Source organism: Sphaerodactylus townsendi, linkage group LG07 (genome assembly GCF_021028975.2).
Source record: "Sphaerodactylus townsendi isolate TG3544 linkage group LG07, MPM_Stown_v2.3, whole genome shotgun sequence".
In the NCBI taxonomy this organism is placed as follows: Eukaryota; Metazoa; Chordata; class Lepidosauria; order Squamata; family Sphaerodactylidae; genus Sphaerodactylus; species Sphaerodactylus townsendi.
The window spans coordinates 103988253-104014432 of NC_059431.1; the positions used below are offsets into that span (position 1 = coordinate 103988253).

Consider the following 26180-nt stretch of genomic DNA (forward strand, 5'->3'; position numbering starts at 1 on the left):
GTCCGGAATGGCAAAATCCACTTGCAAACATTTGTGAAAGTGGTTTGAAAACGCATTATTTTGTGTGTGCGGAAGGGGCCTAACATTAGAAGTACTGGGATAATTTCTGTCAATTATTTGGAGTCATCCAAAACTTTACATTCTGCTCAGAACTGCTGTTCATCTTTTCTCCAGCATCCCTGTGCTTTGCAGTTATTTATGCCATCGCTGTTTATTTGCTTTGTTTATATCCCTGCTTTTCTCTCCAGTGGGGACCCAAAGCAACTTACATCCTTCAGTTTTCCTCCCTGTTACCACTGCAACACTGTGTGGTGGGTCAGGCTGCGAATGCGTGACCTGTCCAAGGTGACCCAGCAAGCTTCCATGGCCGAACAGGAATCTCAGCCTAGAGCTCAGCCGCATCGTAGCCTGAGATTCTGTCCACTAGACCACAGCGGCTTTCTAGTCGTAAATCAGCATTTGATAACTAGGATAGCAGATGTTCGGGGGATCCCGTGTAAAGTGGTTTGAGTTCCTCAATGGAAAAAAGGCAGGTTCTAAATACAATCAAATCATCAGTGGTTCTCTACCTTCCTAATGCCGCGACCCTTTAATTCAGTTCCTCGTGTTGTGACCCCCAACCCTAACATTTATCCATTTTACAGGTGGAGAACACTGATGCAGAGAGTCTTAGGCGACCCCTGTGAAAGGGTCGTTTGACCCCGAAAGGGGACACGACCCACAGGTTGAGAACCACTGGATTAGAAGTTTTGATAACACTGTTAGGTAGTCACTGGGACCCAAGCGGAATACTCTGAAACAAAGACGGTGCAACATGTGGCGGGTGAAGTTAAAATTTGACTTAGATCTTTTGGTGGAAAAGAGTGTAGTATTAGGACTCCTGGGGAGAGGGGACTCCATAAAACATCTATACTGCCAGTAGTCATAACTACCATAGTTACTGCAACTAGCAGTAGATATAACAAAGGTGTACTTAGCTTTTAAAGGGAGTGCACCATATCTTTTAAGTACTTTGTTCTTAATTGTTATTCCTGATGGTACTCTGCATGCTCAAACTCTGCTCACGCTTCCTGAGGAACCATGAACTATGTTGTCATAGGCTCAGAATCAGCCAGTCTGCAGTCCCCTGATGAGGAGCACTTGCAAGACGACCCCAATATGGTGGAACCCCAGTCAACTGAACCTCAAGCACAGCCAGAAGCCTCGCAGGATGCAGACACAGCTGGCCCAAGTCAAGAGTTGGAAGCCAGAGTGGTTGCAGAATCACCTCCAGCCACTGAGGGCCAGCCTAGCAGTCCATCCAGCTCACCAGAGCCTGTAAGGCAGCTGAGGATTCACATCTGGCAGGTACTGCACTCTAAAAAGCGCAGTGCACGCTTCGAAGTCCTAAGGCAGCGCAGAGAATGCTGTGAGTCAGCTCAGGATCAAGACTGAGCCACAGCACAGGTTTATAAGAGACTGCTTCAGGAAGTGGAAGTTGCAGGAGCAATCTTGTTGGAAGCCTGACAGCTTTCTTCCACGCCTGCTTGCAGAGTGATTCCTTGAACATCTGACTTGGACCAGATTGGCTCACCTGACCTCACTTGGACAGTTGACTGCCTCTTACCAGACCTGGACTGTTTTTCTGGACTCAGAATAAGACTTCACTCTTCCCCCTCTTGCTTCTGTGCATGCTATTAGCTGGGACCTGACTCTCTGGGAGCCTGGCAGGCCAGGACATGTGAATAGAATACTTTATTTACGGTCAATGACCAAATGGGTACAAAAACTATTCCGTTGAGAGGTACTCCTATCTAAGCCCATTGATTTCAGATAGTCAGCATGGTATACTGGTTGGGTTACGATCTGAGAGTGCCAGGTTTGAATCCTCACTCTGCTGTGTCACTCTCAGCCTAACCTACTTTCTAAGGTGGTGGTTGTAAGGATAACATGAAGGAGCAAATGCAATGCTTTAAACTACTTTGCATCCCTCTTGTGGGGAGTATAGAAGGGGAGTATACAAAAGTAAATAAATAGCTTAGATTCGAGTAACTTGGCATTGTCTGCTTGCAATTCCATGCCCTTGGGAGTAAACCCCAATTGAATTCAGGGGGGACTTGCTTCCAAGTAAGCTTGCATAGGAATGAAGCGTGGGTGGTCGGACACCCTAAAAACATTTTTCCTTTCCTCCCCACATACATAATCTTTGCTGTCTGATTTTATATACCATTATAAAATTGATGGTCCCAACACCCAGCTGGAAAAAGCAGAATAATTATAATAGGGCAAATAGGTTCCATAGAACTTCTTGTGTTATAAAAGCCTCTTATTATAAATCCCCAGTGTGTGATCTGACAAATGTAAAGTTGTTGCAAAGTTATGACAACTTAGGAACTCAATATGATAAGCAAACTAAAACAAGAAGCAACTTTTGGTAACGCACTCATCAAAATCCATCAAACAAGTGTTATCAAGACTAGCTGAAAGCGAGCTTCAGCATCCCAGCAACGCAGGTGTAGTTTGAGAGCTGGCGCGGCAAACGGCAGGAGTCCCCAACTTTTCGGAACTTTATAATTCTGTGAAAGGGTGGTGGGCAAAATCACAAAATGGCTGGCACAGGAAATGGAGCCATCCATAAAATGTGAGCAGTGGAGGTTATATACAACTCTAATAGTGACTGTTCAGCATTTCCGGCAGCAGCTCTGTCTAAAAGGATATCTTTCAAGCTGCACAGCAAATCAGAAGCCTTGTGGAGACAAGCCCCACCCACTCGGCAAGCATTTTGGTGGGCACCAAGAAAGGTGTTGGTGAATGCCAAGGTGCCCATTCTCTTTGCATAGGGCAGTGTTTTCCAGCCTTTTCGACGTCACAGTACCCTTGACCCCACTCTTCATATCTCACGGTACCCCTGCCATCCTCCCCCCACCTTCCCCTCCCAGTTCCCCTGCTTGCCACCCCCCACCTTCCCCTCCCATGGTGAAGGGAAGCAGGGGGTAGGTGGGGGTGGATTTGAAGTGGCTGCTGACCTTGCGGCAGGCCCTGCCCCCTGTGCCAGCTCCATATTTTTGTTGGTGCTGGCGGGAAACACTGCAAAAGTGAGGGGGGGCAATAGCATTGCCAAGGTCTCCTGGGACATGCTCACGGCACCCCAGGGCACCACGGAACCCTGTTTGGGAATTGCTGGCATAGGGGCTACAGTTGAATTAAGATCCTGGGAGCCTGGGGTCCGAATCTCTCCCTTCCACCATGGAAGCTTACCAGGTGACCTAGGCCTATAACACATTAACCTGACCTACCTCACAGGATTGTTGTGAGGAAACAGAGAAAGGGAGAGCCGAGCAGCGCTGTCCGAACTGAGGACAAGAATGGCATGTCAGTAACGACATGTGTGGGGCGTGCCTGCCCTTCCTCTCAGTCGGGACTGTCCCTAATAACCCATATCAGGTTCTGGACAAGGATTATGCGACGGTTGTCTGTTTTCTACGAACCCAGCGAGGAAGTCACGGTGCCTTGCTAGGTCGGCATCGGTGCGGAAATCCCACTTTGCAGCATTTGCGTCGTGGTCAGGATTTATTTTTGCAACGAGGCTCACTGCAGTGCAAAGGTTTGCTCGGCTGTGGGGTGTGAGGGGGGGGGGGTGTCACCCCTGGGGGGAAAGTTTCCCGCGAGCGCAGCAGGGAGGGAGCCGGCCGGCCCCCGTGGCTCCGGGCAGCGGAGGCGAGGGGGGCGGAGGAGGAGCGGAGGAGGTGGGGCGGCGGGCGAGAGTTTAGGGTTAGGCACCTCCTGCGGCCAATCCCGCCGAGAGGGAGCCTCCGTGCGTGCTCCTCCATCCCGGGCCTGCTCGCAGGACTTGCAACTTTGCAAGAGGCGGGCGAGGGAGAAGGAGAGGAAGAAGGGGAGAGCCCCCGCCCTCGCACCCCTCCCCCCCGACACCCATCGATCCGTGGCATGGCGACCCCCCCGCCCGGACGCCCCTTTAAGGGGAGGGGGCAGCGGCTGGAAGGCTTGGCCAGGGGATGACTCCGGATTGGGCCGCCGGGGCAGGAGCGAAGAGAAGGGGGGGGGTTACTTGGAGGGAGGGGGGTAATTTTAAAAAAAGGAGGAAACTTTTGGCCAACTTCCTAGCAGGCGCCGCCGAGTGCCGGAGCGAGCCCCGCTTCCTTCCCCACGGGGGCTCCCCCTCCCTCCCCATCTGGGCTCCTCCGGGCGTGGAGTGCAGTAGGATGGTGGTGCACAACGGCGGGGCTTGCTTGCTGCTCCACTACCTCCTGCTCCTGCTAGCCGGGGCGAAGCAGAGCCGGGACCCCGCTGCAACCAGCTGCGAGCTCCAGAGGAAAGTAAGTGCCGGCCCCCGGGGGAGGGCAGGTTGCCGGGTGGGGGGGAGGGGAAGAGTCACCCTGGGGCAGTGGAGGAAAGTTTCAAAGAGGCGATCTAGCTTATCAGGAGGCCTGAAGAAGGAACATTGGGGAAGGGGCGCCTCTGGGGATTCCTGGGGGGCGCGTAGGCGACCCTGGCTGCATCCCTCCCCCCGTGCTTGCTGGAAAGGTTTTGTGACCCCCCCCGGCTTGTAAGACTCTGGAGAGGCTTGTCAGTCGCCAGGAACTTGGAAGGGGTGCCTCGCAAAAGCGCGCTCGCTGGCTGCCAGCTTTTGCGGCGCATCCTCTCTTGGTTTGCACGAGGATCCCCCTCAGGAGTCCCGCCCTTGCATGGGCTCTTCTAACGGAGAGAGGTTCTCGGATCCTAAAGTTTGCTCCGCAAGTACTCTCGCACCGTCCTCCAAGACTTAGCTGTCGGCTGCGGAAGACGAACGCAGTCTCAAAGACCACCTTAGGAACAGTAGGCAGTCACTGTGGTTTTTAGGAACAAACCCAGAGGTGGGATCCAACCAGTTAATTTTTTCTGAGTGCCGAGAAGGGGTTACTAAAGCAACCTCCTTGCCCAGTAGGGACTGGAGGTGCGTGTGTGCAGCAGCGCCACTGTTTGAATCCCACCACCATTGGAACCTGTTATTAATTTTTTTGGATCCCAAACCCTCTTGAATTCTGGATGGGGCGGGGAGGGGGGGACTCAAGCCTGAGTCACGATGGAGAAAGAAGAACACCTTCAAAGAGTCTCTGTTGGAAAGGTTAAGTTACCCTTTCTTTTCTTTTCTTTTTTTACACCAGAGAGGGAGGCTGGGGTGTAAATTGGCCCTTGATGGGATTTAGAGTGCCTTTAATGAGATCCAGCCGGGAGAGGAGATAAGGTTCAGTGGAGGTGCCAGCCTGCTGTTTGTTTGGGTCTTCTGTTTGGGGGGAGCTGTGTTTACCTTTAACACTTCTCACCCCTTTGCCAATCTCTCCTGGCCTTTAGTGCGGGGGGGGGGGGGGGCTTGCATTCCAAATACCCCTCCCCGGCCCTTCATTTATGCTGTTTGTTTTATCATCTCCAGCCGCTGCTAAGAGAGACGCTTGGCTTTGCAGCTTGCTAAATAGTCTAGGTTTAACTAAGCCTTCTTCTCTGCCAGTCTGTTTGGCTCCCTTTAGACTATCAAGATCTCTGGGCAAAAAGTTTAGGGGGAAGAAAAGACCCAACAGTTGACAGATTACTTCTTCTAGTCCCACCGTGGAGTTTATCGGAAAGGTCGGGCTGGTTGGAGATGACCCCTTTGACCCGATGCCTCAGAATCGCTAACATCAGAAGCCCCGGAATAGGACAAGATTCCACACATTGTGGAAAGTTGTCTTTGAAAGAACAGGACGAGCTCAAACGCTGCGTGCATCTGTAGAACTGTGTGAGATTGCAGCTTCAGGCTGTGAGTAAAGTTAAGTATTAAGTAAAGCCACATTGGGTCAGACTGGGGGTTGGTCTGGCTTTTAAAATGTAGTTCGTAGCAACGGCAAGTGTTATTCCAGTCCTCCTAATCTAACCATTCCTGCAAATAGGGCTGGAATGTGCTGGCACGTTCCCACCGCAGCTTTGAATCAGAAATGTCAAGCTCGGAGCGTGTTTTCTCTAACGCTGCAAACCTGCGCTTATTTGGAAGAGCGGCCCGCTGAAATATTCACTTCCAAATAAACGTGAACAGGATGGTGGTGCGTGCCAGTATCACACAATTCTCATTAGTTCCTTGGAGATAATAGGCTGTAGAGAGTGGCTGTAAACCCGCACCCTGCCAGGCTGTTTAACTCTATTTTGAAAGAACCAAGGCCTTTGCAGAGCGATCCTGAGCAAGTCTGCTTACAGGTAACCCCCATTTTCTTAACTGGGGCGTACCCCCAGAAAAGTGGTATTTTGGTTGCAGCCTCAATAACCTAGTGGTGTGCAAGATTGCAACTGTTGTAAGTATCAGAGGGAAGGAATCGTGTAAAGAATTATGGTAATAGCATTCTAATCCTAAATGCGTTTTTTTTAATGCAAGAAAGTCTCTTTTACTTATCATACAGTCCATTCTGGACCAGGGACTGTCAGTTAAAAGAGGAACCCTAGAGCAGTATGTTGTGATGGATTTGTGGTTCCCAGTAAAGTGGTCTGGAAACACTCATTTAAAATAAAACTTGCCATTAAACATTGTAAAAATGTTGGGCCCAATCTAGGAAAAGTTACTAGCAGTTAACAGGTGTGGTATCAGGTTGCCAGCAACCTGGAAGGAGTGGATGCCTATCCTTTTAATTGAGGCTTCGTATGTAGAAATGGAGTGTTGATTTGAGTGGAATAGCAACAGCAATGCCTTCATAACCAATGGGAGTTGGTTCATCACAGTTAAGATCATTCCATTGGGATTGCCAATAGATTTTCTTTACCCATTGACTTGACTGCCCGCCTTCAGTTTTCAGCATGTAAAGGCACTGGAAAGTTCTGGCACTAGCCAAACCATCCGATGTTCCATACAGATGTTCCATTCAGTTCCAGCTGTATGTACGAATCAATTCGTGCCTCCATACAGACCTGTATATGTACTGATTCATGCCCTTGGTTTTGGCAGTTACTAACCAGTTGCTAATGGAAAGGGAACACATACCTTTTAAAAGCAAATCTATGTCAAATGCTGGATTTAGAACTCTGCTGGGTTGTTGCTTTAGGTAATTTTCTGGCGAGGGGAGAGTGGGCTTTGAGGCAGGTAGCTTGGTCACATGCAAGGGAGGTTGGGCACATGTAAATAATTCAGGATTTCAGGGAAGCGCAACCTTAGAATGCTTCTGGGGTTTTTTTTGTTATGGATACTGTGTCAGTATAAGAGAGCAAAACTGACCAGTGTGGCATTAGGCTAAGACCATGGTGGCGAACCTTTGGCACTCCAGATGTCATGGACTACAATTCCCATCAGCCCCTTCCAGCATGGCCAATTGGCTATGCTGGCAGGGGCTGATGGGAATTGTAGTCCATAACATCTGGAGTGCCAAAGGTTCGCCACCACTGGGCTAAGATCTGAGCGACCCAGGTTTGAATTTCCACTTGACAGTGGAATTCCCACTTGACCGTGAAAGTCACACGCTCTTGGTCTAACCGGCCTTCCAGAGGGGTGATTGGGTATTTGTTGTAGGAAGAAAACAGGCTATAACTATCTAAATAAATAGGATGTCCTAGATGCATGGGCACAGGACCAGAGTTAAATTGATTGTGCGCCCAGAAGCAATGAGGATTAGAAAAAACTGGGACCAGAGTTGCCGGAGTCCACACCTTCTGACTTGGTTACACAGCCAGTGAAAGGGTAACACTGAAGTTTGGGGCAGGTTTGAATGCAGAGTGTGGGAACAAACATAGGCTCATTCCGCACATGCAGAATAATCCACTTTCAAACTGCTTTCAGTGCTCTTTGAAGCTGTGTGGAATGGCAAAATCCACTTGCAAACAGTTGTGAAAGTGGTTTGAAAACGCATTATTTTGCGTGTGTGGAATGGGCCATAGAGACAGAAATACTACTGCAGGGATTCTCACTCAGTGGCTCTTTGGCATGCTTCCTATGGCTCTTCCGAGGCTTGTTCCCACTGTTTCCCATCAGCCCCTACCAGCATGGCCAATTGGGAATTGTAGTTCCTGAACATCTGGAGAGCCGCAGGTTCCCTACCCCTGCACTAGCCCTATGTTTTGGGAAAGTGGGCAGAGCCCTTGTCCAGTGAGGCTTGGTGGTACCCAACTTGAAATAGTTACCTGTGAAAGAATGCGTAAGCTGAGAGCCTCACGGAAGTGCTCTCAGCTTCAGTAATGTGGCTCTTTTAGCCTATGGTAATTGTGAATGTGCCCTGACCTGGATAGCCCAGGTTAGCCTGATCTTGTCAGATCGTAGAATAGAAGCATAGTCAGCCCTGGTTGCAGTGATGGGATTCAGCAGGTTCGCACCACTTCGGCAGAACCGGTTGTTAAAATGGTACTTGTAAACAACCAGTTGTTAAATTATTTGAATCCCACCACCGGAACCCGTTGTTAAATTATTTGAATCCCACCACTGCTTGGCTGGTGTTTGGGTGGGAGACCACCAAGGAAAGCCAGGGCCATGATTCAGAGGCAGGCAATAGCAAGCAACCTCTGACTGTCTTTTCTCTTTAAAATCTTATGGGGTCACCATAAGCTGTGATTCGATAACAAAAAAGGTGGATGTGCTCTCTGTGAGCCATGAAGTAAGTATCGGTGTACTTGAGTAACAACCCCTTGGGTTCCAGTTTTTTTTTTGGGGGCGGCTAACCAAAAAGGGCAAGCTGTTGTGGGTGGGGCTAGTCATGATTGCTGTTGCATACTGTCACTTGGTTCTGCAAGGACTTTTTGATGCATTGTTCCCTTTTGGCCTAGCTGAGTTCCTTCTTCTAGGCACCTCTGTATCTGCTCACTGTTGCATGCTGGTCCTTTTGATTCCAACCTTAGCCATGGCTCTGTCTGCAGAAGAACAGACTGGGCTGCTGGTTGTGGATTGCAGCTTTGAATTTTCCTGTGATAAAGCCTCCATATCAGTAGGAACTGTAGCACTGCAGACCACGACCAGAGACAAAACCTTCTTCCTGATTTTGCTAATTGAGCTGCATTCCAAAATGCAGCTCCCCCTTGTTATGAATGATGCACTCCTTTCTACCCTCTTGCTCTCCTGCATGCGTCAACCAGGCCTGGTACGATTATTCATTTGTTATTTAGAGCCCACAGTTCTCACTGACACTCAAGTCAGATTACATAATGTAAATCAGTACAACCAGTAGGACAGAGTGACATCTAATAAACAATGGAATAAGGTTCTGATTGCAGAAATCAGGAACAAAATGTAAATATTGAACATGACACGTTAAACAGTGCAAGAAATGGTACTACGTACGCAGAGATATAATGCAGTGAGAGCAACGGATAATAAATGTAGTAAGGTAGTCCGCAGTTGTACCCCTTTATTGAATCTTCTTCCTAGATGATGCTATTAAAATGTAGCTCTGCCTCCTTTATACAGATGCTGTTCTGAACAGTTCTGTTTTACATTGTTTGTGGAAATCCTCAAGTAGGCCATTCCATAGGGCCATGGTGGCGAACCTTTGGCACTCCAGATGTTATGGACTACAATTCCCATCAGCCCCTACCAGCATGGCCAATTGGCCATGCTGGCGAAGGCTGATAATTGTGATCCATAACATCTGAGGGTTATAAGGTACTCCCTGGAATAGGGTGTGGGCCAGTAGAGAAGGCAGTGTTCAGGCAGCTGTTGATCTTGCAGGGTGCCACCTGTAGAAGGCCCTCCGGAAATGAGCCAAGTAGTTGTGGCTGGAGATAGGAACAGGGGCACTCCTGCAGATATGAAGGACTGAGACCATGAAAGACTTTCTTTATGATAACCTATATGTTGAATTAAACGCAGTAATTAATGGACAGCCAATGGAGTAACTGCAGAATAAGTGTAATATGAATGCATTGCTAGTTCCTAATAATAACTGAACTGGCATCTTTCACTAACTGGAGCTTCCAAGTAGATTTGGAGGGGAGATCTATATAAAATGCACTACAGCATCTTGCCTTGATGCTATGATAGTGTCGTAGGAGGTTAAGAGCTCGTGTATCTAATCTGGAGGAACCGGGTTTGATTCCCCGCTCTGCCGCCTGAGCTGTGGAGGCTTATCTGGGGAATTCAGATGAGCCTGTACACTCCCACACACGCCAGCTGGGTGACCTTGGGCTAGGTACAGCTTCTCGGAGCTCTCTCAGCCCCACCTATCTCACAGGGTGTTTGTTGTGAGGGGGGAAGGGCAAGGAGATTGTAAGCCCCTTTGAGTCTCCTACAGGAGAGAAAGGGGGGATATAAATCCAAACTCTTCTTCTTCTTCTCTAGGTGGCCAAATCCACTGAGTCAAGGTAGAGGGCCATTTTCAGGCTGAGCTATACTGCAGTAATTTGCTTCTGCTGCAGTAACCTGGGTCCGGAATAACTTGGAGAGAGAAAGGAGGCTGGGGTGTCCTGACTTTCCCCATCGGGCAATTCTTACAATGGTCAGGTGGTGGCAGCAGAGAGAGAAGCCCTTCTGGGAGGGGTTGGAAACCCACCGTGGTGGCGAACCTTTGGCACTCCAGATGTTATGGACTACAATTCCCATCAGCTCCTGCCAGCCCGGCCAATTGGTCGTGCTGGCAAGGGCTGATGGGAATTGTAGTCCATAATATCTGGAGTGCCAAAGGTTCGCCACCACTAGGGCCTTCAAGTCAGAGCAGGCCTGTTCTGCCACACTAGAGTCGGCGAGGGTCAGCTGAACCCCATCAGAAGCGGGGAGTGTTCTTCAAGACATCAAGCTTCCCAACCAGCATTGCTTCCATCTCGGCAAGGTTCTGTTGCAATTTGTTCACTTCAGTCATTCAACCACACCGGTCAGCAGTGGCTCGAGACCTCTACCCCATCCCCAGGAGATGCAAATAGAGAAGGAGCTGGGGGTCACGCAGCCACTGTTGGCATCCAGTTCTAAAATCACAAATGATTTCTCCTGAAGGCTTTACATAAAGGTTGAATGGGGTGGAGGATTAGACTACACTCTGTGGAACCCCATGAGACAAATACCACGCTGATGATAACTGGTCTCCAACGGCAACCCTTTGCGTCTGGTCCGCACAGAACAATTTAAGCCAACCCCAAGTGAGTCTCCTGGTGCCTTTTTGCCTCCAAACGTTTCAAAGAGATAGCGTGGTCTGCTGTATCAAAGGCTGCAGATAAATCCAGTTGGAGCAACAATAGGCATGGCCTTTATCTGCATTCAAACAGAGACCATCAGCTAAAGCCACCAGCGCCTTCTCTGTCTCACAGCCTGGCCTGAAGCCAGACTGAAAAGATTCCAGAGCCCATGACTTATCCTAGGGAGTCTGGCTTTGGGCCGCTGCTACTCTCCCAATCACCATGCCCCGTAAAGGGCAAATTAGAGACAAGGTGATAATTGGCCACATTGTTAGCTCAGGTCACTGCGCTGCATAGCATGAAAGCAACAGTAGATTTGCAGCTTCATTTCTGCGGGCGATTAGATCTCTGCAGTCCCAAGATTTCCAGTGTATTTTGAATGTACATTTAATTCTTGAAACCATTTTCTCCCCAAAAAATGTCTTTGAACTTAAAACGTGTTTAGATAACTTGAACTGAATAATTTTCTTGTCATCTCTATAGTATAATGCAGCAGATTTCTGCGCTATTAGTCTGGACTGACTAATCATTTGGATCTGAAAAGCTTCCTAGATAAAAGTGGGTAATGTGTTTCCTTAAGAAGTTTGGAGACTGTATTTTACATGCCAGTAAGCCTTACATATTTATGGTAGGCCTTATGTTTTCATTCATTTTTATCCCCCCTACTTCCAAGGAGCTATTGGTAGGGTTCCTCCTGTGATCTTTCTTACAACAGTCCTGTGAGATAAGTTAGACTGAGATTGTGTAACTGCCCAATGGTCATCTAGTGAACTTCCGTGGCTCACTAGATTGGGGAATCAAACCTGGGTCTCTCAGATCCTGGACTTGTGGCCCTCCAGATGTTAATGAACTACAATTCCCATCAGCCCTTGCCAGTATAGCCAATGCTCATGTTGGGAAGGACTGATGGGAATTGTAGTTCATGAACATCTGGAGGGCCATGAGTTTGACACCCTTAGACTATCAACTTCTGGCTTTTGTCAACTGACCAGAAAAATACTTTTAACAGCAGCTTGATGTTTTGAAATCTGCATAGGTGATAGTTTCCCCTATCATGGAGAGATGAATCGTCAGCATCATCAGGATTGATTATCCGATTCATTACACGGCACCTTCATGTGTCCATGTCTGTCTGAAGCTATAGTTAAAATATAACTATGGATGCTGGTTGAAGAGTGGCCAAGCTAATAGACTGTATGCTGAAGAAAGCTCAAATGATCTTGCATGAACACTTTTAAAGCTTGGCTATGAAACATCACTTAAGGACATCACTCAAGAGCTGTGTAGTATTCTGCTCTCCTCCTCCTCAACTTTTCTTCTTCTCAGTTCTTTTCCTTTCTTCTCCTCAACTTCTCCTCCTTGATTCTCCTCCTCCTTGATTTTCACCTTTTTTCTTGTCTGTTTGCTTAGCTCTACAGTTAGAAGTTATGAGTAGTGACCAGCAGAAGAACTGTACAGGTACTGAAGTTCTGTACTTATCAGGACAGGGGACTGACTGAGGCTCTATCTCTCTTGGAAACACCAGGCAGACCTGAGGGGGAAGGAGCTGTGGCTCAGAGGAAGAACATCTGCCTGGCAGACAGAAGGTACCAGGTTTGATCCCTGACATCTCCATCAAAATGAATCAGGCTGGAGGTGGTAAGAAGGACCATTGCCTAAAACTCCAGAGATCTACTGCTAGTGATGAACTGACCGTGATGAACTGACTAGGTTCATAATATAATTTTTAAGATTGGCAATTGTTTTACTAATTTTTTCTGTTACTTTTAGTAGCAAGCTAGCATGTGGAAATTTAGCAGGGAAAGTTTTCCCTAGCATCGAAATAGTGGAAGGAAAGGCAAGCGTTATCTGCTAAATGTTTGAGTACACGTGCAAGAAGATGGCATTTTGTGTTGAAAGCAACAGAAGCAATACCTTTGCACATATTTAGTGGGTAACTTTGGGCCACTCATAGTTTTCTTGGAACTCTCTCAGCCCACTTAGAGGCAGGCAATGGCAGATGACCCCTGAACTTCTCTTGTCTTGAAAACCGTACGGGGTTGGCAGAAGTCAGTTGCGATTTGACAGTGCGTACATGAACACGCATACATTTCCTTCTGCCAGATGCCCTCTTGAATATGACGACCTTAGATGTGTTCCTGAACGTGGCAAGTAAAGGCGCCCTCCGTACCCACTGTGCTAAGCCATTCCAAAGTTGGGTACTCATTTTACCGATGTGCAAAGATGGAAGGCTGAGTCAACCTTGAGTTGGCTACCTGAAACCGACTTCTTTTGGGACCAAATTCAGGTTGGGGGCAGAGCTTTGACTTCAGTAGCGTAACGTCCTTTTCTGCGCCACAGGGCAGAGTCACACTTTATTATAGAAACTAAACCTTCAAAGGGATATCGCTTTTTAGAAGGGAAAGGATTCAGTGCCTGCTTTAACTTTTCCGTATGAATAAATGAAAAGGTCTTAACTTGTGCTGGGTCATGGACTGATGGAATGTTTGATTTGGGGCCACTCAGCCAGTAGTAAGACGATGCTGTTTAGCCAGTTGATTCTCGCAGTTTTAGTTTTTAAGGCCCATGTATGGTCACTACTTTGGTTGCATTTCTGAGCATGGTATGCATAGTATCGGCCTGCAACTGTCTTTTTCTTTCTGGACCCCAAAGTGACCTGTTTCAGGGTTTACAGGCCCAGTTTCGAATCATAGATTTTGAACCATGACACAGACTGGTTTAATGTAAAGGGCAGAATATATGCTATTGTGAATGCCATCAGTTGACAGAGATCCATGTGATTAAACAGGTGGGTTCCCCTGCTCTAAATGTGGCTGGTGGGTGGCGGTCGTCTTATCTTTGCTTCTGGGGTGTGTGTGTTTAACAGGAGATCCTGGCCTCTTTAAAAATGCCTTGGTTGTTATGGAGCTGCTTCTTTGCCATTTAAGAATAGGTACATATACATCTAAGAGCCCTATAGTACACAGGGATAAGTACACAGGGATATTGGCAACCCAATATATATATATTTATATATATATTGAGCAGTCTTCAAGTCTGCTTTAAATATGTTTCAGCCACTGGGATTTCAAACAACTCCAGTAATGAGACTTCCTTCTTTGGCTTCTGCTTTTAGGGTCTTAGTCCACTTTAATCCCATAGCTCTTGCAAGCAGCTCAGCAGGGGGACACATCAGCCTCCCCTCCTCCATTTTATCCTCACAACAAACCTGTGAGGTAGGCTAGACTGAGATTGTCTGACCCCAGATCACCCACCGAGCTCTTTGGCAGGGTGCGGATTTGGACCTTGGTCTTCTAGATCGGGGGTCAGCAACCTTTACCACCCAGAGAGCCACTTGGACCGGTTTTTCACGGGCCCGAAGATCTACTACCTCCGGTTCGGCCCCTCCACTCACCTTTCCTTCCAGTGCTGGGAGGCGGAGGCGCCGGGCAGGGAAACCGGGGGGATGGCGGCTGAAGCCTGCCTGGTGCTGCCGCCTCTTGCTCTGCGGGAGGCAGTGGCGCCGGGCAGGGAAAGCCCCTCTGCTCGACGGGGGAATCGTTGCTGCGGGGATGGCAGAGGGGGGATGGCGGCTGCTCTGGAGGGACATGCCCACACTACCCTCTGACTGCAGGGGTCGGAGGGCAGCGTGGGCGTGTCCCTCCAGCCCTCCAGAGCAGCACTGGAAGGAGAGGTGAGTGGAGGGGATGTGAAAAGCGGCGCCCTCACACACGGAGCCGCCTCTGGTTCGGCCCCTCCACTCACCTTTCCTTCCACCGCTGCTCTGAAGGACTGGAGGCACACACCCACACTACCGTTCGACCTCCAGGCCATGTAGAGCCGCAGTATAAGGCTGAAAGAGCCGCATGCGGCTCCGAAGCCGAGGGTTTCAGACACCTGTTCTAGATGTTGTCTGACACTCTAACCACTACATTGCACTGAAAGCATATGCTTACAGCTGTGTCGTCCAGTGAAAGAAATGGAGCCCTTCCTCCCAGGCTGTGGCTCCTTAGCACATGTCTGTCATAACTACTATCCAGAGCAGGGTAAGAAGTTATTTCAGGGCATCACCAGTCAACTCCATGCTTTGCAGTGTAATAAATGAATGAGTGGGACCCAAGCCTCTTTGCTACATGAGTCCTTGGCCTGTATTATTTCTCTATCCGGTTTCGTTGCCCTAATGTTCTCGATTAAGCTTTCTCAAATGGTTTTTGATGGTGAAAATAATGGCAGATGACAAGGTGTGTGAAGGTCAGAGTTTCTGAAGCATTTTTTTGTCAACGTCCAGCGTCCTTGCTAACACGAAGGAGGAAGTGTATCTTTTCCAAATGGACTGTTACTTCCTGCTTTGGCCCTATAAATACGACTTTCTCCCGTCTGGAGGAAAAAGCCCTGGCAGAGGCGCTAAACTCTTGAGCTGTTTTTAAAATAGCTTGAATCTGAAGCTGGTATCTATTTTTAATGCCTTAAAATAACACTTCTTAGAGAGCCAGCCAAGCTGACTTTGCCCTGAAGGAATTAACAACACTTTTCCGCTGCCAAAGACCATAAGTCTCCCCAAAGCTTCTGTTGGAACACCAATTAAAATGAGCTGGACGCGGTATATCCTGTATATTTCCAATGAAGTAATTTAATGGGATAAGCTTTGGGTGGGCTGTGTCCAAATTCATCTTCCAGCAGTTAGAAGACACCCCGATTCAATCCTGAATATACACCTTTCTGTTGAAGTCAGCAGACTTAGAAGGATGTGATTCTGTTTAGGGTTGCAATGTAGATAATCTTAAGAACTTTCTGCACTGTGCTTTAGCAATGCACCTAAGCTTTTATGTATACATTCAAAAATGTTGTATTAATACCCTTAAAAGTATTACAAAAGCAGGTTAAAAAATGAAAACGTTGTGATTGATTGATCGGGGGATAGTTGTTTCCTTTGCTGCATGTTGTTCTGTTTATGGCCCGGTTGTCACCATGATGGTGAAATACCTCTGTTTGAGTTTGGACTGCAGTTATAGAGCTCACATAATTCAGAGAGCCAGCGTGGTGTAGTGGTTAAGAGCAGGTGCACTCTAATCTGGAGAACCGGGTTTGAGTCCCCACTCTGCCACTTGAACTGTGGACGGTTATCTGGTGAACTCGATTAGCTTGTGCACTCCCAACACATGCTTGCTGGGTGACCTTGGGTTAGTCACAGTTCTTTGGAGCTCTCAGCCCCACCTACATCACAAGGTGTTTGTTGTGGAGGGGAGGGAGGGAAAGGAGATTGTAAGCCCCTTTGAATCTCCTTGCAGGAGAGAAAGGGGGGGATATAAATCCAACTCTTCATCTCCTCCTCCTCCCATCTGCAAACCCTTTACAGATAAAAAGTTGGTTAAAAATTTACAAGATGTGTGTACTGCTTCTCTGCCTTTCCAAGGGCTATCAAGGCACGTAAAAATATAAAACTACATTTTAAATCCATTAGAATCAATACCCAACGTGCATCATTAAAGTAATTAAAAAACAAAATTAAAATACATGTAACACATAGACCAGCAATTACAACGTCAGGAAGAAGCGATCATTGAGGGAATACCAAACAAACAAACAGAAGTGGAAGATGACAACAGAACGGGACAGGCAAATCTTCCTGAGGAGAGCGTTCCAGAACTCTGATGCCGTGAATGTAAAGGCTAGAGTTTAGGCTAGGGATCTTTTCCTGAACTGCTAGTTTTTTGTGTGAAGAACTGATTTGTTTTACTTGGGAGTCTGAGGTGGTGTAGCCCAGACCCAAGTTTACCAGCTCAGTGAGAACTAGGCCTATGACTAAAAGGCATGAATGGAATAAAGTTAAATTTCTTGCTAGCATGGTCATATTGCTGTTTCTTACCTTTCTCTTGTCTATGTGAATGTTTTCCACAGAAGCCCTTTTCAAACAGTGTAAGGCAGTGGTGGCGAACCTTTGGCACTCCAGATGTTATGGACTACCATTCCTATCAGCCCCTGCCAGCATGGCCAGGGACTGATGGGAATTGTAGTCCATAACATCTGGAGTGCCAAAGGTTCGCCACCACGGGTGTAAGGCATGTAGAAATCAACGTGGAGAAGTGTGCGCAAGCATCCTGGCCTTGCCTATGCAAGACTGCCAGCTCATGGGGCTGTATGTGTACCAAGTGGACGTGGCACTTCCAGTTATGGGGGTGGGAGGAAGCCTGCGTGTGCGCACTTTTATACATGTGTAGATGCTAGGATTGCCAAGTATGGTTCAGCAACCAGTCAGAGACCGGGGAGGGGGTGGAGATTGGGGCAACTGGCAGCAACTTAAATCCATAGTTTCAGTGAGTCCTAAAGGAGTCTGATAGCACTTTTTTATTTTCCCAGGAAGTAACATTACACTATCAGTTATATATATATATATATATAACTGATATATATATATATATAACTAATTAGTTATATATATATAACTAATTCCTGCCACGTGGTGGGAAATGAATGTCAGGGGCTGGGAACTCTGGCACGTGCCTCGCTTATGAGTCAGCCGTCAGGTGTCCAGGTAGGGCCAGCCCAATCATACCTCCTTCGCCGGGTTGCCAGGTAGTGAGTGGGAACTTTTTTGGTAACAAATTGAAGCCAAGGTCTCTGTCGCCAGTGATGTGCCGATGTCATTTTTGGTGCTTGCTGGAAGTGATGTTGTTGACAATATGGAGACACTCTGGTATTTGGGCAAAACCTCTGTTAGAAGTCTATTATTGGCTTCAATACCAGCGCCTCTCCAAGACACTGGTGAAGTGATGATGTCACTTCCAGCAACAAAGGCCAAGGCCTCATTTTGTTGCTGGCAAGTCCCCCTGGGGAGTGGCTGGTGTGGGGGGAGCGACCCCAAGGTGGGGGATCTTTCAGTCCTGGCAGGGATCTGGCAAACCTACCCCCCTTTCTCTCTGTGCGTGGATTTCTCTGCGACTTATGACGTTTGAAGAGGATCTGACGGAGGTGAAAACTAATGAAGCACAGCATTTTACTTTGTACAGGCTGAGAATTGAAAGTACGTGTAATTGAAATACTTTTTATTCTGCTCGTACTGTTGTTAAACCTAATCTGTTTTATGAATTGCACAAGCTCCTGGCAGTCACTTCTTTACTAGTGAGTGATGTTGGCCCATACTGGCCACCTTTCATTTTTGATAGAAGGTTAGCTAGGCTTGGCAACCTTTTCATTATCCCCCAATGCTCTCTTTGAGCCAACTTGCTTTTTGTTTTGCAACACAGTTACAGAGTTAATTGGCTTATCTCCCAACTCTCACATTATAACCTTAAAGCTATTTATTTTTCTCTTTTGATGCCCTAAACTGGAGCAGGGTAGCGTTAGAATTCTTGTGGGTTTCAATTTAAGCTGCCTCAAAGTACTGGAGAATATGCTGATATGGTACACAGCAAGTTCTCTGCTTGGGATTCCTATAGCTCCTGTGGAAACCACCCCTGCCCCTTTTTTTAAGACACAGGGTTTAGAAGAAGCCGTAGTGAGGGGCATAGTATAAAGTGACACCCCCCCCCCCAATTTGGTTTAAAATTTGCCACGCTCAGAGTTTCAACGGCCTCTTCCCATGTCCTGTGTGCAATATTCATACAAAACGCAGGCCTCTTTTTATCCCCTCATGGGGCCTTCAGTACATTAGAGTTGAAAACCGGGAGGGGGATAATGAAATTCTGAGTGGGCCAGGGGGCAATACCTTTTCTTTCAGAGATGCCTTTTAGATAGACTTGGATCCTTATGTGTGCTCTTTGTCACATAAAGATCAGGCTTGTTTAAAACAAAGGAGTGTTGACCTTCCAACCTTCTCCATGCCTGTGGCCGCTTTCAAGACCTTTTGTTTGCCTTTAAGCGGGTAGATGACACTTCGTGCTTCTCTGGATTTCCAGTTATCCTCATTCATCTCGTCGCCACAGAAAAAAGAGGGATTTTTCTTTCTTTAATTGCTTTGCCTTTATCTTTAAGTTAGGCTACTCTCTGTATGAAATTTTAATCATTTTAATGCTGGTTAAAACAGTACAATGAAAGATGTTTCAAACGGTAAAATAAAAGATATGTCCATTCTTCTTTCTTAATGGGAGGTGCTGCAGATGGACATTTAAAAATAGCAAAATAAAATCAGAAGTTTCTGTCGCGCCTTAAGAGCTCACAATATTTATTTTTTTCTGATTAATTGAGTTCTGACTCATGAAATCTTATGGTGGAATAAATATTAGTCTTTGAGCTACCGCTGAACTTCTGTTTTACTTTGAGGCAGTAAAACTTAGATGCGCTGCTGCCCCACTAGAATGGTTAAATTAGTTACTGCAAGCAAGCCTTTATTGGCATAGACAGCAGTGCAACAATAATAAAAACAGATTAAAAAGCAGATACAATACAGGATATACATGTTAGGACGAAGGAAATCTACTGGCATTTAGTAATTTCCAGGAGAAAGTCTGCCACTATCATACAGAGAGAAGGATCAGGGTTGTCCAACAAGTAGTGTAATCTAAATAAATTGGGGAGATCGGGTAAATGTAAAGGAGTGAGATTCACATACTTGGATTTCCTTCGTCCTAACATGTATATCCTGTATTGTATATGCTTTTTAATCTGTTTTTATTATTGTTGTACTGCTGCCTATGCCAATTAGTTACTGAAATACCATTTTTTGCCTAATGTTAGACGATGTATTCGTTCTCTTTCAAAAAGAAAAACATATTTTAACTCTATTGATCAATTTACCAATCTAGATAAGTATATTTTTAAAATAGCACAAAATTGTAGACCCTTTCCCCTTCCACCAGATAAATGTAGATTAAATATCGCAGCAAATTGTAAATGAAGTGTCATTTTTTCTGAATCTAGGAAACTGGTAGGCTATTCTTTTTGTTTACCTTATCTATTAAATGTTCCTATTTCTGCAGCCTCTAAAATTTGTATGGCTGTTCAATCACTGACAGAGCAGTGGCTAATTTTCCAGAAAATGGCTTGGACAGTTTTTGCGCCACTCAAGTTCCACTTGACTGTAAAGTCACTGAGAGTTACATTGACTTCAGTGAAACTAGGATGTTGGATCCAGACGGAACTGTCAATTTCCTACAATTCTGCTTTCTCACTGTAGATTCCCCTCTTGTTCCTTTGGGGTCCAGTGAATAGTATATCATGGAAATTAGTAGGAGGTGGGGGCAGGAACATTAAGTTCTACTGAAAACTTTGTTTGGCTCCGTCCTAGGTTTTCTTACAGAAAGCAGATCAAGGAATTCATCCACTCTGTCCCAGTGATTATTGTTGACCCCCCCCCGCCAATATCATCTTGCCATAAATATGTCCTTGTTTATTTTCATTGCTGTGTTTCCTTCCTTCTCTTCAGCAAAGTGAGCTGAACTCCTTCCTGTGGACTATAAAGAGAGATCCACCATCTTACTTTTTTGGCACGATTCACGTCCCGTATACTCGGGTGTGGGATTTTATCCCCGAGAATTCCAAGAAAGCTTTCCAGCAAAGCCATATTGTCTACTTTGAGCTGGACCTCACAGACCCATACACGATCTCAGCCCTAACCAGTTGCCAGCTCCTGCCCCAGGGCGAGAACCTTCAGGACGTCCTCCCCAGGGACATCTATCGTCGGCTCAAGCGCCACTTGGAATATGTCAAACTCATGATGCCATCTTGGATGACTCCAGACCAGCGGGGCAAAGGACTGTATGCTGACTATCTCTTCAACGCTATTGCAGGCAACTGGGAGCGGAAAAGACCTGTGTGGGTAATGCTGATGGTGAACTCTCTGACAGAGGTGGACATAAAATCCCGTGGTGTTCCTGTCTTGGATCTCTATCTTGCCCAGGAAGCCGAACGTCTTCGAAAACAGACTGGGGCAGTAGAAAAAGTAGAGGAACAGTGCCATCCGTTGAATGGTCTAAATTTCTCTCAGGTAAGCAAGCTGAAACTATTTGTGCATTTGTAATTCTCAGGGCAATCCACATGTTCCTGCTTTAGAGGGAGGCAGAAAACAAAGAGGAGAACAGTGTTTGCTCCAGTATTTTCTATAGTTTGGGGGGACAACTTATGGCAAGTCTTTTAGTATCATGAAAGAAGCAGATATAGACCAACCTTCCTTCTAACCACAAGGAGACTGATTCTGTACATTTGCTCCATGCTTATCAATAGCAAGAAATGCCTATAGTTTCAAAGGGTAGCCTTGCTGGTCTGCAGTAGAATGGTTAGATTTTGGAGACTTATAAGATTTTTTTGGGTATAAGCTTTCAAGGATCAAAGCTCCCTTTGGTCTGATACGTCAGAATGGACATCTCTGAATCATGCCCATGTTTCCCTGAAAATAAGACAGGGTCTTATATTAATTTTTGCACCAAAAGATGCATTAGGGTTTATTTTCGGGGTAGGGTTATTTTAGGGGAAATACGATAACTTCACAATTCATCAAGGCGGGCTGTCGGCAGCCCCGTTGCTTCCCCGTCATGTGTGATGCAAGCTGCATCCTCATTGGCAGGGAGCCCCCTGCTGGATCACACCATCCTTATCGGTAACTACCGGTCGGCCTTATTTTTGGAGGAGGGCTTATATTTTAAGCATCCACCAAAAATCCTGAAAAATCATGATAGGGCTTATTTTCAGAGAAACACGGTATTCCCGTCAGAAGATGGGCAGGTATTGCAGAGGAACTCAGGATGTAGAGGTAACTTGCACGGTCTGCTCAGCTTGATTAGAGCAGAGGACTGTCATGACTGGGATATAAGAACTTGGAGATTTTCATTCTGATATATGTGATGAAGGGAGATTTGATGCTCAGAGGCTTCTACTGTGTCTGTCAGTTAGACTTTATTACAGTCAAAGACCAGTAAAAGTTACAACAATAGCCACACTTTGTACATGTTTTTACTGTTAAAGTCTTGTTGCTCTCCCTGAGGTGCTACTGGACTCGCATCAAGCAATGGTGTAGTGATTAAGAGCATGTTGGCTCTAATCTGGAGAAATGGGTTTGATTCCCCTCTTCCTCCACTTCAGTGGCTGACTCTTATCTGATGAATCAGATTTGTTTTCCCACTCCTACATTCCTGCTGGGTGACATTGGGTCTTTCAAATAAATGGTTAAATGCTTTTCCAATCTGAAGTGGGTCCTCACCTGCTTTCTGAGATTGTGTAGTAGGACTTAATCAATATTTTTTTCCTCCTTTGTAAGTGGCTGCAATTTAAATCTGAAATTGGAAAGGACATTTGACAGCATATATTGATATTAAAATGAAACCCTTGCACTCTTCAGGAGTACATTATAATGATACACATTTTAGCAAATTATTTATTAACAAAATTGCTCATATTTAAACACACATTGCTTTACCTATTGACAGAGCATTGCTTTACTTGGAAAATGTTTTGATGTGTTTGTTTGCATGAGACTTTTGGTGATCTTGCTCAGTTCCACAGGGCCTGGAAAATGGAGATGTTCCACCGTACCTTCAGTTGGGACAGCCTTGAGTCCATTTCACCTGCTGGACTCCCGACCTTCTCCCCCACCCCCTCCTGAGAGCTAATGGTTAGAGATATGAATGGGACGGGGCTGATAATGTATCATAGACTATGTAAGAGTCTTTATGGGTACCCAGATCATGCCATGATTGGTATTTATAGTGTTTTAAAAGCTATTGATGTATATTATGATATTTAATTGATTTTATGTTTTAAAATTATGTTTATAAGCCGCTCTGAGCCTGGCCTTAGCTAGAAAAGGGCACGGTACTGAATTGAATATAATAAAAAAATAAATATTCTAACTTTTTTATAGGCATGCCCGCCAATGTCCACATAGTTACAATTCTTTAGGAAAAAAATATTTAAAATAATTGCATAGGCATAATGAGTAGAGCTGCCCCCTTTGGAAATGCCTGGATATTTGAGGGTAGGGCCTTAGAGAATTGGGTTTTTGGAGCTGGGTGGAAACTTGATAGGATATAATACCCTGCTGTCCACCTTTCAAAACAGTAATTTTCTCCCAGAAGAAGCAGAATAAAAGCTATAAATGAATAACTATATGATTTTTGTAGTCTAGAAATCAGCTGTAATTCTGAGATGTCTCCAGCCCCCACCTGGGAGCGGACAACCCGGATCATGAGTTTAAGGTGGGATTTGTGTCCTCTTAGTAATAGCTACAGGCCTTACCCAGAAGGTAGAACCGTTGGCCACAAAACAATTCATTAAAATCTCGTCCAAATCCCAATTGGGTGCTTTGCCAGTTTACTGTTTGAATTATGATTTGCCAGCATCCAGCAGATCTCCCACAGTTCCAAGTTGTCTGAAGACTGTAGAGATTAGTTCCCCTGGGAAAAAATGGCTGCTGCGGCAGATGGATTCTATGGTATTATATCCTGCTGAGGTTCTCCTGGGGGGTGGGGATGGCGGCCGGGGCAAACTGCACTTCCCATGAGACCTTGTGAGCCCCAACTCCTGCAGGGAGTGGGGCACGCAAGGTCTCCTGGGAAGTGTAGTTCCCACCAGGCTGCTTTTAAAGGCTGCTTTTAAAGTAAGGTAAGTGGGGGGAACGGGGGTTGGGGGTGCCCCCACCTGTATGTGCCCGGTGCACGACGCAACCCCCCCTTATAGCTATACCTCTGGGTTCCGCCTTCCCCCAGTTCTACTCCCAAATCGCCAGAAATTTCCTAGCCCAGAGTTGGCCGCTCTAGTCTGAGGAGATTGACCAGCATTCAACCATTCTGTGTGACTCGATCTGCAAGAAAATATTGTATTTTTGTGGCTGGAGGGTTACAGCTGTACCTGAATTGTCTTTTATGAGCCTTGTTGCTGAGGAAGAAGCTCTGTGGTTCATTCATCTCTGTCTGCATCTTTCCATTGGTCTCTTCCCTTGAAAACCCTATGACCGTGGTGGCGAACCTTTGGCACTCCAGATGGTATGGACTACAATTCCCATCAGCCCCTGCCAGCATGGTCAATTGGCCATGCTGGCAGGGGCTGATGGGAATTGTAGTCCATACCATCTGGAGTGCCAAAGGTTCGCCACCACTGCCCTATGGAGTCATCAGAAGTTGACTGCAACTTGGCAGCACTTTCCACCAACTTTATTAATTTAGGACACAATCCAGCCAAAATTTTGAACACATTTTCATTGATTTCAGTGTGTATGAGAGAAGTGTGGTGAGCCAGCATGGTGTCGTGATTAAGCATGATGTAGTAGTTCAGAGCGGTGGACTCTAAGCTGCAGAGCCGGGTTTGATTCCCCACTCCTTCTCATGATTGGTGGACTCTTATATGTGAACTGGATTTGTTTTCTTTCTCCTGCACATGAAACCTCTTGAGTGGCCTCGGGCTAGTCCCAGTTCTCTCCTAACTCTCTCATCTCCGCCTGCCTCACGAGGTGTTTGTTGTGGGAAGAGGAAGGGAATGGAATTTGGAAGCCATCTTGAGTCTCCTTACAGGAGAGAAAGGCCGAGTGTAAATTCAAACTCTTCTTCCATCTCTTCTATAGAAAACAACGAGATTTGAAGTGCCTTACTTTGCCTGCTTCATGCCCATACTCTTCTCTCCCTCAGCAATCCCATAGTAGAAATATAACCCCACCTCCTCTTCCAAATGCCTATTACATCTGTTGAAATCCTAGGAAGGTTGATGATGAGAGTCCTTTTATTCTTTCAAGAGAGAAAAGAGAGATTTTTGTATTGGTGCTCCTGTTTCTAGACATCTAGGAATGTGCTCCTGTTTCTAGTCATCTAGGAAAGAGACATAAAGGTTGCTTTATGGCCACACTAAATGCAGGTGCTTTATATCCACTGACTGTAATGATTTTCCAGTGCTTTTCAAACTGCTGGCCAAAAATCCAGGAGGTGGTTTGATTCTGGTAGCTTTGCTGGCGGCAGCGCAGCTAATAAATCCCAGACTGATTGTATGACCCATGTGGCATTCTATAACCTTGCAAGCAGTCCAGAGACAGGGGGTAATGGGGCTCCCTTCCTATGCAAATAGGAGAGAGTCTGGTCTTTTAATGCCCCACCTACTTGCGATTAGTTTAACCACTAATCACTGCTATGTGGATTCTGCCTTTTTCAAAGAGTGCAAAAAAAAAATTAAATAAATCTCAGAATTTGAACCTTGGGCGCAGAATTCAGTTATTTTGAGAATCTTGGCTTCTTCTTTTAAAAATCAAGTTTCTAATCTGATCTGGAGGAACCGGGTTTGATTCCCCGCTCTGCCGCCTGAGCTGTGGAGGCTTATCTGGGGAATTCAGATTAGCCTGTGTACTCCCACACATGCCAGCTGGGTGGCCTTGGGCTAGTCACAGCTTCTCGGAGCGCTCTCAGCCCCACTCACCTCACAGGGTGTTTGTTGTGAGGGGGGAAGGGCAAGGAGATTGTAAGCCCCTTTGAGTCTCCTTACAGGATAGAAAGGGGGGATATAAATCCAAACTACTCCTCCTCCTCCTCCTCCTAATCCTTATCTGTAAAGATGTGTTTGAAAGTGTGGGAGGATACCTAGTGAGATCTCCAAAGAAAATGAAAGATTTCCACTTTTTTGGTAGGATGGCTTCAGTGTCCTGCTACCTCCTTTCCCTGTTCCCCTGACGAGCAAATTCAAAATAAATTATGCAGAATATCCCCAAATATGCCCATTTTTGGTCATTGATGTGGGTTGCAACGTTTTATTTTCAGCTGCAAAGTTTGGCTCGTATGGCTACAGGCTTTTGTTTGCCGCCCTGCTCTTAGTCCAGATCTAAGCAGATCTGCATGTCAAAATTCATTTTAGTTGGAGTTTTCTGTTGAATATCGATATGTGTTTTTGGCCACATTGATATGATCTTTAGGAGACAAGATGTTGGTTGCTGGCTACTAGTACCAGTACTTTGGTCCTCTGGAAACTGATTAAACTATCAGCACTGCAGCTCTGGTTTAAAACGAAACTGAATGCTTGATGTAGAATCTGATGGGGCTTGAACTGTCATTCTAGGCTAGTGATGGCAAACCTTTTTGAGACTGAGCGCCCACATTGCAACCCAAACACCACTTATTTATCGCAAAGTGCCAATGCGGCAATTTAACCTGAATAACCCCCTTGAGCAGTGGCCAGCCTGCTGTAGCCTCCAGCAAGTCCCACATGCGCCGCTCTGCACC

General features: G+C 46.3%; 1 protein-coding gene across 1 annotated transcript in view; it reads left to right on the forward strand.

Moving 5' to 3' along the window:
* Nucleotides 1-3760: 3760 nt before the first annotated feature.
* The window catches only part of TRABD2A (TraB domain containing 2A), a 99356-nt gene continuing 76936 nt past the window's right edge, over nucleotides 3761-26180 (forward strand). Inside the window, exons 1-2 of the mRNA XM_048504474.1 lie at nucleotides 3761-4316; nucleotides 20420-20980. Of these exons, the coding sequence (XP_048360431.1) occupies nucleotides 3996-4316; nucleotides 20420-20980 (882 nt within the window). The 5' untranslated portion in view covers nucleotides 3761-3995. The remainder of the gene's footprint in view (nucleotides 4317-20419; nucleotides 20981-26180) is intronic.